The sequence below is a fragment of the Quercus robur genome, chromosome 2 (assembly GCF_932294415.1).
Source record: "Quercus robur chromosome 2, dhQueRobu3.1, whole genome shotgun sequence".
NCBI classification, from domain to species: Eukaryota; Viridiplantae; Streptophyta; class Magnoliopsida; order Fagales; family Fagaceae; genus Quercus; species Quercus robur.
The window spans coordinates 26237808-26254148 of record NC_065535.1 but is presented as its reverse complement, the minus strand read 5'-3'; the positions used below and the strand labels follow the sequence as shown (position 1 = coordinate 26254148).

At 43.5% G+C, this 16341-nt stretch overlaps 2 protein-coding genes across 2 annotated transcripts; both read right to left on the bottom strand.

Moving 5' to 3' along the window:
- Window positions 1–5846: 5846 nt before the first annotated feature.
- On the bottom strand, window positions 5847–6815 carry LOC126696797 (uncharacterized). The gene has a single exon (XM_050393522.1). It carries the CDS (start codon window positions 6813–6815, stop codon window positions 5847–5849), a length of 969 nt encoding a protein of 322 aa, XP_050249479.1.
- A 1710-nt stretch (window positions 6816–8525) lies between these two features.
- On the bottom strand, window positions 8526–10265 carry LOC126696786 (uncharacterized). Its single transcript, XM_050393511.1, has one exon. The coding sequence runs from the start codon at window positions 10263–10265 to the stop codon at window positions 8526–8528; it is 1740 nt and encodes a 579-aa protein (XP_050249468.1).
- Between the last annotated feature and the right edge of the window lie 6076 nt (window positions 10266–16341).

Below are 16341 nucleotides of genomic sequence, written 5' to 3'. Positions count from 1 at the left end.
CGAACAGGGTTGTCTCTTCGAATTTCCCAGTTTGGCAGTTATTTTCAAAACAGAGCTGCTGTTTCATTAATTCCATTCCCTTCTGATGGCTGACCCGTCACCTCCTTTTGTGCTGATATTAATGACCTAGGTATTTAAGGAGGAATCCTTCTGCACTTTAATCACAAACTCTTTCTTTCCCAAAACATTCACTCTCCGTCTCTTACTCTCCTTCTTCCTTTCAAACACCCATACCCACCTTCTCCGACTAAGCCTCCTCACCATGTCACCGGTGAAAAGTCAAGGCTCTTCCCGCCGCAAAGGGAAGGCGGTTGCTTCCGATTCTCCTGTCGTTCCAGAGGAGATGGAATGCTCTGATTCGGAGCGGTCCGCTGAGGAGGAGACGGAGCGCGACCCCGACAGTGAATGCGCTCCTTTAATCGACCCTTGGTATGAAATCAATCCTCACTTCCCAAAAATCCCCGGTGACTATGTACCGTTGCCGCCAGGTCGTGTATTGATTACCCTTGTCCAGCGAGACCCCGACGTTTCTTGGGCTCTTTTGGCATCTTCAATCCTTGATCTGTCCATTTGCCAAGGTGTTTTGCTTCCGGTACCCTTCCATTTTGAATTTGGGTTCGACACATCCTCGGGTTGGAAGGAATGGGTTGCTAGCGAGCTTTTCGACACGAGTTTTATGGGTTTGTTGTAGCGAGCCGACATTTTGAAGGCTATAGTCTCATCTCGCTGCTTGTCGAATTTCCGGGACCTCTATAACCTCCGCCACTTGGTCCGGAGATGGTGCACCACCACCTACACCTTCTTTTTCTCGTGCGGCGAACTCACCATGACTCTCGAAGATGTGGCTAACCAGTTGCTTTTGCCCATTCTCGGCGATACCGATCCTGCCGCCTTAGAGCTTTCTCCTGAGGAAAAGGCCATTGAGGTTGAATTGAGGAAAAGGATGACCAAAAACGTCAAGTTGTCCTACTGGGTGAGTTCTTCCTCCAAGTTTTCTGCTACCGCCCGTCGTGCGGCTTTTATTGCATTTTGGTTTTGCAAGTTTGTTTTTGGGTCCCACCCCCACTATGCCATAAAACTTTTGTACTTTCGCTTGGCTATCAAAATATCTGCGGGGGTGAGCCTGCCACTAGCTCCTATGTTCCTGGGGCACTTGTATGTTCAGTTAGATATCCTCCGTAATGGTGAGAATCAAGCTGGGTCCTGCCACATTGTCACTTCTTCCGTTCATTGCACTATACTCCAGCAGTGGTTGTTTGAGCGTTGTGCTCAATACTTGACAAAATGTAGACCTGCTCGGTTTGCCAGAGAGAAGTACCAGGGTTGTCCGAGAGTGATCACCGATTTTTGTGGCAGGTTTGAATCCGATTTCCCGCTTGTTTTTCATTGGTCTGGTTTAAAGCCGATTGGTTATTCTGTGGTTGAATCTTTTGATGAGGGTGTGGGTTTCTCTTGGAGAGCCTATAGAAATTTGGGTGCTGATTATACTTGTGCGGACTCTGTCATGGGTTCGTTTGTTCATACCGTTGGGACTACTACCCTATTGGTCAGCTTTGATGAAACTAGGATTACCTATCTTGCCGCTACCAATGCTGGATGGCTGCCTTACCTAGCCGATGAAGGCATTAGATTTGTTCACTACTCTGCCAACCGGGTGAGAAGGCAGTTTAGACTGGATCAAGACATCCCCGATGACATTTCTTCCCTCATAGGAACTCCTACTTCAGTCCGTCCTTTCCTGCGGCACACTGCCTTTGACTTTTGGAAGAAGTGTTTCAACGCCGTTACAATCCCTGGTTCGCTAAGGGAGGGTGTCTGCACTTTTCCCATGCACAGTTACTGACATGCGGTGATGGATTCATTTGTGGCTGAGTTAGCGGGGAGTCGTGGCTTCTCCCTTATTCCTCCTGAAGGGCTAAGCATGGTTGTCTCGGTTAACCCTCGCCTACTGCTTCCCTCTAAATCCGTTTTGGCGTATGCTAGAAAACAGAGTCGGTCAGCCATTTTTGAATGGGACGCAGAGAAGAAATGATGGTTTTGGCACACTGGCGACTATCCCCCTGGTTGGGAGAAAAAAGTTAAGGTAATCAATCTCTCTGTACAAAGCAAGAAAGCGCCTGCCAAACCCAAGTCTGCCAGCAAAACCAAGCCTGCCACACCACTGCCTCCTGCAGGTGCTCCGCTGGCTAGCAGGACTCGTGGTAGCAAAAGGAAAACTACTCCTCATCCCGTATCTGCCACTGAATGGAGGGTAAGTTATTTCTCCTTTTTTTTCCTTTTTCAATAAAATTTCTTAATTTTCTCGCGGCTAACTCGCCAATTTCTTCTGCCTTTTTCCTTTTAGTCCAAGCATAAAGAAGACTCATTAGCTACCCGCCCCATTTTGTTCGATGAACCTGAATTTGAGGTGAGTCCTTTTTCTCCACTTCTTTCTTCTTTCTTTTTCACACGCATCCACCACGGGTCTTTTGCCCCTTTTTTTGTTTTTACTGAACAAAAATTTTCTTTTTAGGAGGAGCCTGAGCCTCTGTCCATATATCGCCCCACCGCCGAGGATATTTCTGCCTTCATGGGTGTGCCTATAGAAGGCTTTTTTGATGGGGCCGAGGTGGTATTAGCGACACCTGTTCCTCCTGCTGCACACAAGACTCTTGCCAAAACTCCCACCCTTTCTACCGAGACGGTACCTAGAGAGGGTACTCATGTCGAAGGGGTTGGTGAGACTACACCCTTGCCTGCTGAGAGACCCACTCCTTCAGAGAGAGCCATTCCTTCTGCTGCTGTTCAAACCAAAACTACTTCTCCCGTTCTGCCGCTAGTGATTTCGACTAGTGACCCTTTTGCAACTATTTCCTAGGCTGCAAAGGGTAGTGCTTCACTTGTTGTCACTCCTTCCTCCATTCCCGGCTCCGCTACCCATGGTCCTGATCTGGACTTATCTTCAGAGGGATCTTATGACATTTTTGAGGATCCTGATGATGCACCCGTACTGAAAAAGAGAATTTCCGACTCTAATGAAGAGGGGAGTACTTCATGGGTATGTATCTTCCTTTTCCCTTATCTCCTTTCTGTATTTGCGTTTCATTTGCATACTTATCTCCCTACTTGCAGAAACTTCTGAGGGACCAGAAATTGCAGCAGGCATGGGAATGACTGCTCCTGCCGCACCCGTAGCACCTATTCCTGCCGCACCTTCAGTACCTGTTTTAGCCATACCTACTACCCCTGTTTCTTCTGTGCCTGCAGTACTTGTTTCTACTACACCCGTAGCCCCCATTCTGGTAATTTTGGCACTCTTTCTTTCTCTTCCTATTTCATCCTTTTTTTTTTTTTTTGCAACTCTTTTCTTCCTATGCCATTTTTTTTTCATTTTGCCTTGCGTCCCCGTCCCCTTTTTTTTGTAGGCCCACTCCCTACTATCCCTTCTCAGTTTGAGGCGGGTAGTAGTTCTGCCACCGTCCTGGATGATGCTGCATCTTTCTTTGTCTATTTTGACCAGTCGGAGGTTAACGACCTTGGTCCGGCAGACTTTTGGGCTTCCGGTCCTCCCTACGTAGACTTTTACGGCTTCCGAGTCCCTGAGGACTACGTCTCGCACTTGGTGATGCTCTATAGTCGTCACGGCAATTTTATGCGGGAGTTTCGCCTTGGTCGCTCTTCTAGGGAGCATTTCTTGCAGATGTTGGGATGTGTGCTGAATGACATCGAACATAACTTCATCGACTCTGTTTCTGCCGGGAAGATCCTGCAGTGGAGGGCCGTGATACAGGAGCTTATCAGTGTGGGTTTCGCTGTGGAGTTTATTCTTGAGCATCTACGTGAGATTGCCCGGGCCTTTTTTATGAGGAGAGTCCAGCTAGCCGTTGAGGTCATAGACGCCCGTATTGAGCTTTTGAAGAAAGAGGTGGCTGATTTGGAGGGTCGCCGTAAGCGTCTTCTTTCCAACGTTGGTAGACCCAGTCGCTTTGGGGATCAGAGTCTCATTTCTAGACTTCACTGATGATAGCACCGTTTCCTTTCCTTTTCTTTGTTTCTTTGTTTTTGTTATGTCATACAGAACACTTTTATGTTTCCTGCCGTAGTTACTTGGCTTGTGTTTGCCACAGTTTGGGTTTGTAATAATGCTACATTTTGCTACTTTTTCTTTATTACTGCTATGATATGATGCTAATACTTCGTACTTTTTCATTGCATACTCATGAAAGCACGTTACAATTTTTCTTGTGACATAATCACTTGGAGGAATAAAAGAAAAGGTTCAGTAAAGGAAACATAAACAAACAACTAAGGAAAGGGGGTCAACCACATAACTTTCTTCTTTAAGCAAAATAACGCTTCAGCCATTTTCCATTGATGGGGTCCATCAAGTCCTTGCCATCCATTTGAGTTAGGTGATAGTACCCACTTTGATGCGCTTCTCTTATCACAAGGGTCCCTCCCATTTTGGTGCTAACTTGGATGGTCTTGCCAGACCTCGCCTGACGTAGTCTGCCACTTTTAACACTAGTTGTCCTTCCGCAAACACTCTTTCCTTGGTCATCTTGCCGTAGGCTTCAGTCATCTTCTGCCTGTATCTCCGGCTGCGTTCCTGGGCTTCTTCCCTCTTTTCATCAAGTTCTTCTAGGTCCTCAAACCTTTCTACCGCGAAGACTTCTCCCTCTTTTTCTTTTTCTTGCATCTGCATAACCCTTAGGGATGGTGTCATTATTTCTGCCGGACTCACTACTTCAGTTCCGTAGACTAAGGAAAAGGGTGAAAAGCCTGTGGCTGACTTTGGTGATTTTCTATATGCCCAAAGAGCATCTGGCAGGTGCATTGCCTATCCTCCCGCATACTCTTGGCTCATCTTGCTGATGATCTTTATGAGAACTTTGGTAGAATTCTAGCATTCTCTTTACATCACTGTTGACAAACGGTGTGCCATTGTCACTGATGATCTTGTGGGGCACCCCAAACCTCACAATTATATTTTCTTTGATGAAGTTTGCCACTACTCCCCCTGTGGCCTTGTAAAGTGGTACTGCTTCCGCCCACTTAATAAAATATTCTGTAACTACCAATATCCATATGTACCCACGTGATGGCGGGTTGACTGGCCCTACCAAATCTAGCCCCCAAGTGTGGAAGGGCCATGGGGTGACCATGCTGTGCAAGCCTTGTGGATGGGTATGAATTAAGTTGGCTTGTACCTGACAACTGTGACACTTCTTTACAAATTCTGCCGCATCTTTCTTCATGGTTGGCCAGTAGTAGCCCATCTGCAGCAGGCACCTGTAAAGCTTTTTCTTCTCCTGATGTTCACCACATTCCCCGGAATGTACTTATTTTATCATTTCTTTAGCCTCTTCAGGACCCAAACACCTCAAAGGGTCTCCATCATATCCTTTTTTGAAAAGGACCATGTTATGCAAGAAGTAACGTGTTGCCAACCTCTTAAGCTTGTACCTTTCACTGTGCCTTTGTGGCAGGACGTCTTCTGCTAGGTACTGCATGAAAGGGCTTCTCCGATCCTTGCTGACGAACACAGCATAACTCTCCTCCTTGTCTGCCGCAAGCTGGCAGGTCCCACACTGGGTTTGGACTTGATCTGCGTCTTTATCCATGCTTGGCCAATAAAAGCCTGCTCTCTGGAGTCTGCGGTAAAGACTGACTTCCCCGCAGGACTCGCAAGTCTTGTCATGTATTTCCTTCAATTTTCTCTGGGCTTTCTCTTAGCCCACGCATCTGGATAAAATCCCACCTGGCATCCTGCGGTACAACTCTTCTTTTACCAAGGCATAGTCTTTTAATATCTTCAATTCTGCTGCGTCGTCTCCCTTCACCAAGGTTTCCTTTATGGGGATTCGTCAATCCCCTTCGCCCTGTTCCTCTCGGAACTTTTCCTTCAATACCTTAATGATGGATTCTTCCCTCTTGCTGACTTCTATGTTAGTGCTACTCCCTTTAAAGATTATTTGCGAACCAAATGCGGCTAACGCGTCCGCAAACTGATTTTCGTTTCTCGGAGCATGTTCTATCTCAAAGGTTGAGAATTTCTCTTCCATTCTCTGGGCCATTGCTCTGTATGGAGCTAGGCTGGGCTCTTTTAAGGAAAAACTTCCTTTGGCCTGGTAGACGACCAAGTTCGAATCTCTCAGTACTTTCAAATGTCTGACTCCCATTTCAAGCGCTGTGGCAAGCCTAGTTAGATAGGCCTCATACTCCGCCGTGTTGTTTGAACAGGGGAATTCCAACTTAAATGACAGTGCCACTGCCTTGTCTTCTTCATGATACAGAACTACTCCCACCCCTCCGAAATGGGTAGTAGAAGACCCATCAAATTTCATTACCCACTGTTCCCTGACTTCCTCTACCATAGCTACTTCCCCTGGAACTTTATCATCCAGCGGGAATTCTTCCTCTCCTGGAAACTGCGCCAATAAATCCGCTATAACCTGACTTTTCACAGCCCTAGGTGTCTCCATTCTCAAGTCGTATTGTGATAATTGTAGCAACCACTGGGATATCCTGCCGGAAAGAATCGGCTGTTGTAAAAGAGCTTTAATGGCATGTGACTTAGTCATCAGCCACACTTCGTATGCCAAGAAATAGTGACACAACCTCTGCGAAGCGTATACAATGGCTAGGCACGCTCTTTCTGCCATTGGGTAACGAGTTTCTACATCTTTTAAGGCGCGGCTAATATAGTATATTGGCTGCTCGGTACCACCTCCGTCTTCCTGAGCGATTAGTGCGCCAATGGCGTACGAGTTGGTGGCCAGATAGAGTAGCAGTGATTTTTTATGAATAGGGGCCTGCACTGTGGGGAAGTTCATCATTATCTGCTGCAGCCTCTTGAAGGCCGTCTGCTACATTTCCCCCCATTCAAAACTTTGCCCCTTCTTAAGCAACTTGGTGAAAGCAGAGGTAATTGATGATAACCCAGGGATGAATCTCCGGATATATGAGTCTTTTCCTAAGAAACTTTTCAGTTCTTTTACTGTGGCAGGAGGTCTCATAGTTGCTATGGCCGGATCCACGTCTATGCCTCTGCTATGAACCAGGAAACCCAAAAATTTCCCAAAGGATACTCCGAATGCGCACTTGAGGGGATTCATTCTTAACTTAAAAGCTCTACATCTTTCAAATACTCTTTTTAACACCCGAAAATGTTCTTCCCTTCTCCTTGACTTAACCACTATGTTATCCACATAGTCTTCTAGCTCCTGGTGCATCATGTCGTGAAATATGGCCGTCATTGCTCGTTGATAAGTTGCACCCGCATTTTTTAACCCGAAGGGCATTACAATATAGTAGAAATTGCCCATGGGTGTTTTGAAGGCAGTTTTCTCTACATCCTTTGGCGCCATCTTGATTTGATTGTACCCACTGAAACCGTCCATGAATGAGAACATGGCATTTCCCACCGCAGAATCTATCAGTAAATCCATGTTTGGCAGTGGGAATTCGTCTTTTGGACAAGCTTTGTTAAGATTCCTAAAATCTACACAGCATCTTATCTGCCCGTTCTTCTTCTTTACTAGTACTATGTTGGATAGCCAGCGGGGATGCTGGATAGGATTGATTAATCCTGCGGCCAGCAGCTTCTGTACTTCTTTGACTATTTGCCCTTCTATTTCTGTATGAAATATCCTGGCAGGCTGGGCCACCAGCTTGGCCTCTGGGTCCACATTCAACGCATGCGCGACAAACCCGGGATCGAGCCCTGGCATTTCATTGTAATCCCAAGCAAAAACGTCTTTGAATTCTTTTAGCAACAGTATGACCTCTGACTTCTCCTTTTCTATCAGGCTTGCACTAATTGAGATGGGCCTTGGTTCTTGCGAGTCAGACCCTAAGTCAACCTCTTCCAATTCTTCTTCTGCCATAACCTGGATGTCCTTTTCTGCCGCAATTGCCTCATCCTTCTCTCCTTCTTTTCCCAAACTTCCTTCAGCAACGCAACACGCCCGACTCTCATGTTGCCCTTTTTGGGTGGGACCCACTTGCATCTCACCCGTGGGCCTCACACACTTTCATAATTTATAAACAATCCTGCCATTAAGGCCTCGGACCCTGATGCACTGAGTTATTTCGTCTAGCTCTACGACAGGCACTTCTTTCCGTTTCTTCTTTCACGCTAGTAGCTCTCTTAAATCAGGTTCTAGGTCATCTTGAACATCCTCCCATCTGGGCACAAAGGTGCCCCGTGGCTTTGCAACCGAATTTTCTCCAGATGGAGTCCATTGGTCATAAAACATGGTTTCCACCAAGTGAGCTTCTGCCTGCTTGAACGACGAGGGGTTCACTGCTATGCATATCATCCTGCCATTCAATCTTCCCTTCACACATTGGTGGTAGGTGGACAAGACTAGTCGGTGTTTGTGTAACCAAGATCTTCCCAAAAGCACATGGTAAGATACTTCCGTTCTGACCACGTGGAAGTGAGCTAGAGAGGCTATAGGGCCTACTTTCAACCATAACTGAATGTGGCCCGCGGTGTACTGTCATCTTCCACCGAATCCTGTTACTTCCATCGGGCACCCTTAGATCTTTTTCTCTGAAATTCCTGCGGCTTGCAGGGTGCTTAATGGAATGAGGTTTACGGAAGCACCTGTATCCACCAAGGCCCTCTTGATGGGGATTTGATTTATAGATGCTGCTAAATAAAGGGGCCTCCTATGATTTGGGTGCCCCACTTCCATATCTTCACTGCTAAATGTGATTTCTGTTGATTCTTGCAGGAGGGCCCTGTCTTCTGACATCCCTGCTGACAGGCATTCCACCCCTGCTCCGGAGGCGATGCTTACCAAAGCTTTCGTGGCTATTTTTCTTTCTTTTGCTGTAAGTCCCAATTGGTCGAATAGATTTTTGAACTTAGCACTCTGCTGAAGAGTGGTAATCGCCGCGGCAGGCAGGGCCAAGTTTTCTTCCTCGTCTTTTCCCGGGTCTGCACGTATCACTACTGCTGCTACACCCTTTCCCTTGTGGTTTGGGAGTGGGTTTCTTTGGACTTCCTGCTGGGTCAGCTCTAATGTGCCTTCTTTGATCCTGTGGTACACCAGCCTGCAGAGCGCCCAGCATTCTGCGGTGGGATATTGTACATAGTTGTGCAAGCGACAGAAGCGAGGATCCCTCCTTTCTTCCTCCGTAGGCTCTCTAGAAACCTGGTTGGGTTTAAAGATCCCATCCGCTATCCATTTGTCAAGTAGCACATCCAGCTCCTTAGGAGTGCATGGTAGGGGTGGGGGTGTATCATACTCCCTCCCCTCTGTTTTCCTTCTCTGGTTTCCAGTGGACACCGCAATAGCCTGCGGCACGTTCCTCTTGTCTGAACTGGGTTTCACGGACTGAGCTGTCTTTCTAGCTTTCTGCAATAGCTGTGCAAACTGGGAAATCTCCAAATTCTCCAGGACAGCTCTGAACTCCCGAATCATATTGGTCATGCATATTTCTACCAACGTCCTCTCCTCACAGTGATCATAGCAATCAAGTGCTATGTCCCTGAACCATTTGATGTACTCCATCAGATCCTCTCCATTCCTCTGCTTTGTCGCCTGCAGAGTTGCAAGCGTCACCATTTCTTCCCCGTGAAAGTATTTAGTGCAAAATACGTCCACCATGTCATCCCAGGTTAGGATTGATCCTGGTTTTAAACCGATGTACCAGGTGTATGCCCAGTCGCATAGTGACTTTGAAAACTCCCGCAGACATAAGTTTTCGTCTGCTGCGTAAAGGCCAAGGGTGTCAATAAATTTGCTCACGTGCTCTACCGCACTTCCCTTCTTGCCATCGTACTGGGCAAAGGCCCTTGATTCATATCTCTCGGGGTACGACTTGCTGAGTACTTTTAGAGGATAGGGAGGTCTCCTTGCGTAAAACCTCTCCTTTGGTGTTCGGGCTCTCTCTTGCTCCAAGAAAGCCGCTACCTCAGCCATGGTGATGAAACGCTGTTCTACATTCCGAGGGACACCTCCTGCCAGTGTCTCTTCTTTGTCTGCTACATGATTCGGGTCATGCTGACTGTCTTTCTCTTTTGTTTTGTCTGCCTTCAGTTGACGAATCTCTTCCATCATTTGTTGTTGCGAGTGCTGCAATGATTGTAATACTTCGACAAAGGTGTTGACATTGTCCACGGAGACTCTTGTTTGAGGCTGAGGATCAGCCCCCGTTCTATTGGCACCTTCCGTTTGGTTAAGTTGCTCTTGGTGAGGCGTCGTTGGCCTGGATTCTGCCTGTGAGGGTACGACACTCATATTCCGTGTCGTCCTGGACTTGGGTGGCATTGTTTACGAGGGGCTCTGTTTTCTTTTCCTTTGCCCCTGTCTGCTTCCTAACTCCCAAGTGGAGTCGCCAATTTAATGTAGGGGCCTTTTTTGTATGATATGGTATATTGGGCTGCCTCCTGCAGTAATAGGTTGGGCTGCCTCCTGCAGTGATGGGCCCTAGTGTTTCTGAGTAAGGGAGCTGGGGCCGGTCCAATTGTAACTCAACTTGGGCCGGTTTGTGCACAAACTTATGCCTTGCCTACCAGGAGCAAATTTACGGCAAGTAGAATTGTTGCAGACGAGTTACGGCCGACAGATATAATAATAATTAAAACAGAGTACTTTGACTTATTTAAATAAACAGTTATGCATTCCCTGCTAATAAAGCATGATTACAATCATAATGATATCAATCACAGAGAAAAAAATGAAGAAAATAACACTGGCTAATTTAAATGGGCATAAATCAAGTTTTAAGCTTAGTCTGCCGCAGCAAAGCCAAAGAAGGGAGAACGCCTCTTCTCAATGCAAATAACCCCCCCAGGAAAAGGATCCTGCCATGGGGATTAATGGCTTTAAGGGAGTCGGACCTGAATGGTTGTTACCCAAAAAAGAAAAAGAGTCCTTGTTTGCGTTTCGGAAGAAGGTAAGATTTTGAAGGGGGAGAGAGGGAAACCGATCTATGGGTGCATGCCTTATTGAACCAACTCTCCTTTTTTCTTAGTTTTTCTTTTCTGTTTTCTTTCTTGCTGTGTTTTTTCTTTTTTACTCCCGAAAATATACTCTGTTTTTCGACCTCCTCTATAGGGCAAAGCAAGAGCCTTTTTATAGCGCCTGCCGTGGCTAGTGTTTTACCGTTTTGCCCTTTAACCACTTTTGTCTGGTCTGGATGTACTTGCCGACCACCAGGACTGTGCGACATCCACCCTCGCTAGACAGAGGCGGGTTTGTTTTGTTCCTCTGTATACCGTAACATTTCTTCCTGCCACAGTGTTAATGCTTTCTCTCTCTACTCTCAGAGCATGCACCCAACGGTTCCCCTTCAAACTTGCCTCTTTTGGGTGATCTATCATCCCAACAAGACGTACCTCCCAAAAGAGGCTTGGGCAGGGGCCACAAATAGATCTTTTCCCCTCTCCCCATCACCAAGCCATACCCCATTTACCTCTTACCTCTGGCCCATGGCCCTACCATGTCCTATATTGGCTGGGTACAGGCTGGTGGTGCCTAGGCCTTGCGCGTGCTTCCCTTTCAAATTTGTCCAAGAGTCTGCCTGTTGCTCATGCGTCTGCTGCGACTAGGAGACTCTCTGTTTGCATTTCCTGGTCTTTCATGTGGGATTTCCCTTGGTTTTTCACTCCATTCAGAAGCTGGGCCTCGTATGATAATGAGCTTTACATTTCTTTGGCCCACTTTTGATTTTCTTTACTACTAGCCACGTTGAATTGTTATTCCTGCCATAATAACTTAATCCTGCTGGACCTCCTTTTGGGCCAACCGTTTATCCCTTTTCTCAGTGGCCTGTTATGTGCACTGTTTTGCTTTTACTCATGGGCTCCTATGTCCCTTTGAGCTTTTCCTTTGGACATCCATGACCTGATTACTTTCTTTGGGCTTCCTCGGCCTGTTTGCTAATTCCACACTCCCATGGGCTTTTTACTAACTTCATTGGGCTTCCCCGGCCCAATAACCTTATCCTTATCTTTGGAGTTCATGAGCCTGCCATAAACCCCTTACTCTCTTAGTTTACAATTGCCTTGGGCATGCGGCGGCCCTTTCTCACTTTTCTACCTCATACTCTGCCCATGGGATGCTATTTCTTTCTTTCCCAGCTTCCTTGAGCCCGCTTGCCTCTTCAAGACCCATTTATTTATTTGTTGGGCTTGTAATCCATTATTCCTGCCGCTTGGGCCTAATGGGTTTTTTGCTATTTATCTTGTCAATTCTTTGCGGCCCTCATTATTGGGCTTTTCTGTCTGCCTGGGCTTCCACAAATGGCCCTCAACAATGATGTAATTTGGATTGAAGAGATTCCTTGTTGCATATATTCAACAAGCTCTTATCCAGGATGTATTTGTATTGTGATGTTGTTATAATAATAGTTTCAGTGTGTTTTTATCAAAAAAAAAAAAAAATTAAATACCCCATTTTGCAACTCACATTTAACTTCATTCAAGGGCAAAATGGTCATTTCACATCCTAGGAGTAAAAATGTAATTTTGACCATTTGATCTCCAATTGCATATGTAAGATAAATTTTGAAAGCATAACAATCAAAACGACAGGTCATAGCTTCAATCGGACATTCATATTAAAAAATTATCACGAAATTAAATTTTAACAATTAATATGCAAATATAGGAATTAAGTCCATCCATTTGTGATTAAGAATAATTAGTTTTGATTGGTCCAATTTAAATTTACGGATGTGTCATAACGCTATTAGTTGAGACAATGATTTATTGTAGGCTTGCATGCATTGAATTTAATTTGGTGAAATGTTATTTTGAAATTCCTACATTAACCTTTTTCCACGTTGTAACATAGCCACTGACAAGTTCATTCGTCTCTATCATTTTGTTGAGAGGTACCCAGACAAGTTAGTTGATGAATAGTGCCATAGGAATGCAAAATAGCTTGGAAAGCATATTAAGTGTATTCAAGAGCATTATCAGATCGAAAAATTTTGATGCGTTTGGAAAATTGAGTTTCAACCATTTTTACAAAATTACAATATACCTGCAATAATTCAAAACGATGTTTTATATGAAAAATCCAACTATAGCGAGAATAATCATCAGCAAAGACAACAAAATATTAAGATCCACCAATACTAGAGATAGAAGAAGGCCCCTAGACATCATAATGAATTAGGTCCAAAATATCAGTTGACATTGATTCACTAGTATTGAAAGGCAAAACTGGTTGTTTTCCTAACTAACATGAACCTAACAAAACTCTAAAAGCCAATTATTATACCCGAGAGGAAGATGTGTGACTAAGTCGGGTATGCCAAAGTGCAAGGGAAGGAATAGAAGAAACTGTAGCAGTTGCAACAGCAACAGAAACAAGAGCAGCAGGTGGAAGACAAAGGTTGTCCACGGGAAACATACACCTAACTATGGGACCGTTCCCAAGCTCCTATCCTGTCCTCGAATCCTGCATAGTATACCCAGAATAATCAAAGGTAATGCGATAACTCAACTCAACTAATTGTCCCACTGAAAATAAATTGTAAGAAAAGTTCGGAACATTAAAGACCCTAGAAATCGAGAGATTAGAGGTTGAGATAAAACTTATATTATGACCAAACATTGTGGAACCATTTGCTGTGCAAATATTAAAAGGGTGTGGTATAGGTTCAAGTTGAGAAAATAAGAACGAGTGAGGTGTCATGTGATTGCAGAAAGCATAATCCATAACCGAAGAAGAATGAGACATACTAGATAAAACTGAGAGAGAAGAGGAATAAGATGCATTACCAACCATACGAATGGTGTTAGCGATGATGTTTTGAAGGTCAACTGTGGAAATGGTGATAGTGGATCCAAAAGACTTGGACTTTGCAGAGATGGGAGCCATTGGTTGGATACTCTCAAAGTTAGCAACAGTAGCAGCAGAAATGGAAATAGCTGATTTGTTGTGATAATAGCAAGTCTCAATCTAATGGCCAAGACATTTGCAAAAATTATAAAAACGTTTACTATATTGTTGGTGACGATTGTTGCAATAATAAGAATACTTCTCTTTACTTTTCATTTAGAAGCAAAATATGCAAAAATGGAATCTACTCAAAAAACTGAATTAGGAGCACCTGGACTGCAAAAAGTCAACGAGCAAGTCAACGGTCAACAGTGCGGTTAACGGTGATGATGTTAGCAAGATGACATAAGCAGTTGACTAATGCTGATGTAAGTAGCTGACCAGGTGCTGAGTGGCGATGATGCGGCGTAATGACGTAAGCAATAATGTGGAGGATGACGTTAGCTAGGGCTTACATTGAGGCTGACGTGGCAATGATAACGTTAGAGATGATGTCAGCAGGAAACCCAGTGGCGGATGGAGTGAACTCGCCGAAACTTTGAGCGGCACGTGACAGCATGTGGATGCTTTGATGGGGATGTTTCTGGCAGCGTTGAGTAGATTGGTTGACGGTCTACATGATGATTTGGCACGTGTCTTAATCGAAGGTCAGAAGTGACAAATCCGACGAAGGCAATGGTTTTGGCGGCGAAGAGTGGGCTTTTAGCAGCGGAGATTCAGCCCTGAGAACCTTTGACAACGACAATGCAGTCGAGAGAGAGCACTAAAAAGGATTATTGACCGGAAAAGTTGAGGCAGCAAAAAATACTGACAAACACAAGACTACAAGACACAAGAAAGTTAGAGCAGCGACTCTGATACTATGTTAGAAATATTGAATAAGTGCATTGTATTTCTCAAATAATAAAATATACATGAGTACCTTTATATAGGAGGTAGAGTGTGTGGTATAAGTAAACAAGGTGAGCCACGCTTAGGAATTATAGCTGTATCCCAAACCAACTTATTCCAGTTTACTTCAGCACTCCTATATCTCATAGCTGATTTGCAAGAAAAGCAACCATTGGTAGTAGGATTCCAAACCAATTTATCTTCAACACAAATCTAAATAGGCTGACAGTCCTGATGCATAAGCCTTTGATCAAGAGTTCTATACCAAAAGGATAACCGCATCTTGCAAATATAGCCTAAGCATCAAATATATAGCTAATTAACTAAGCATCCCATGGGATGCCAATTCTTACCAAAGATGAATATTGCTACCATCACCAACTTTGCATTTAAAAAACCTCTAACAACCCCTTGAGTTTCAAAATTTGCCTCCAACAGCAAGAACAATTTTAACCTCCCAAAATTTTCCCTTTTAGGAGGTTGAAATTCCGTAATACTTGATTTTATTGAACCAACTAGCATATGTGACCAATTTTGGTAGCATTTGATGCTGACCTCATTAATTGGTATGCTATAATCGTTCAAAGTAAAATGTTATCTATATATTAGCCTCATCACACGCGATTTAAGCGTGCGATTAGAATCTTTTTTTTTTTTTTTTTTTTTTTTAGAGTTTAGTGAAATAATGTTTAAAAATGAGATAGAGATAGTGTCATAATTTTTAGGATCTTTCTCTATGTGAGAATTGATAAAAGTTTGAAAGCCTAAAAACTTAGGAACTTTTAAAAAAATTAGTAAATTACACTTTTAACCAATTTGATTTTAAATTTAAAATTATTTAACTAAAAGATAGGGATATTTTAGAGAATTTAAAATTTTGTGTAATGATATTTTAGTACGTAAAATAATGAAACCCAAATAAGGAATCCTGTTATGAGTAATATAGATATAGTTAAATCCATAACTTAGAGAAAGTTTAATTAGATTCTAAATTGGAGTCCTATTTTGCACCACGTGTCCCATTTAATTTTAAAGTTTTTGTGTCAAGTGAATTATTAAGTGCAAAAATGGAAAGAGTCTAAATCCAATTAAATTCTAATTTGGATTTCAATTGGAGTTCAATTTGGAGTTCAATTTTGCGCCACCTATCCTATCTAATTTTTAAAAAAAATTTGTGGCAAGTAAATTATTGAGTATAAAACCAAAGAGTTTAAATCCAATTAGATTCTAAATTATATATGTGTGTGTGTGTATATATATATATATAGGGATGGGTTCAAGTTACATCTGGTGTAACTTTAAGTAGTGTTACACTACTCAATATTTTTTAATTGGATGTGAATTTTGACAAATCCACCGTTAGATTACATTATCTTCGTATATTCTCTATACTTGCAAAATTTCAAAGTGTTAAAAAATTAATAGTTATGTCATCAATCAATTATTTAAATTCAAATTTTTGTAGTTTAAAATAATACATAAAAGATGAGTTTGAACTGTAAATAACATCCAATTGACATGAAAATTGGCATTAATGTTAAATACATATAATTCAACGGTGAAATTTTCAAAATATGAATTATATAACAAGTTATTGGGTGGTGTAACATTACTTAGAGTTATACTAGGTTTAAGTTGAACCCAATCCATATATATATAT

Coding starts and splice junctions, on each gene's coding strand:
- LOC126696797 (XM_050393522.1), bottom strand. CDS start 6,815: ATGAACTTCCCCACAGTGCAGGCCCCTATTCATAAAAAATCACTGCTA.
- LOC126696786 (XM_050393511.1), bottom strand. CDS start 10,265: ATGCCACCCAAGTCCAGGACGACACGGAATATGAGTGTCGTACCCTCA.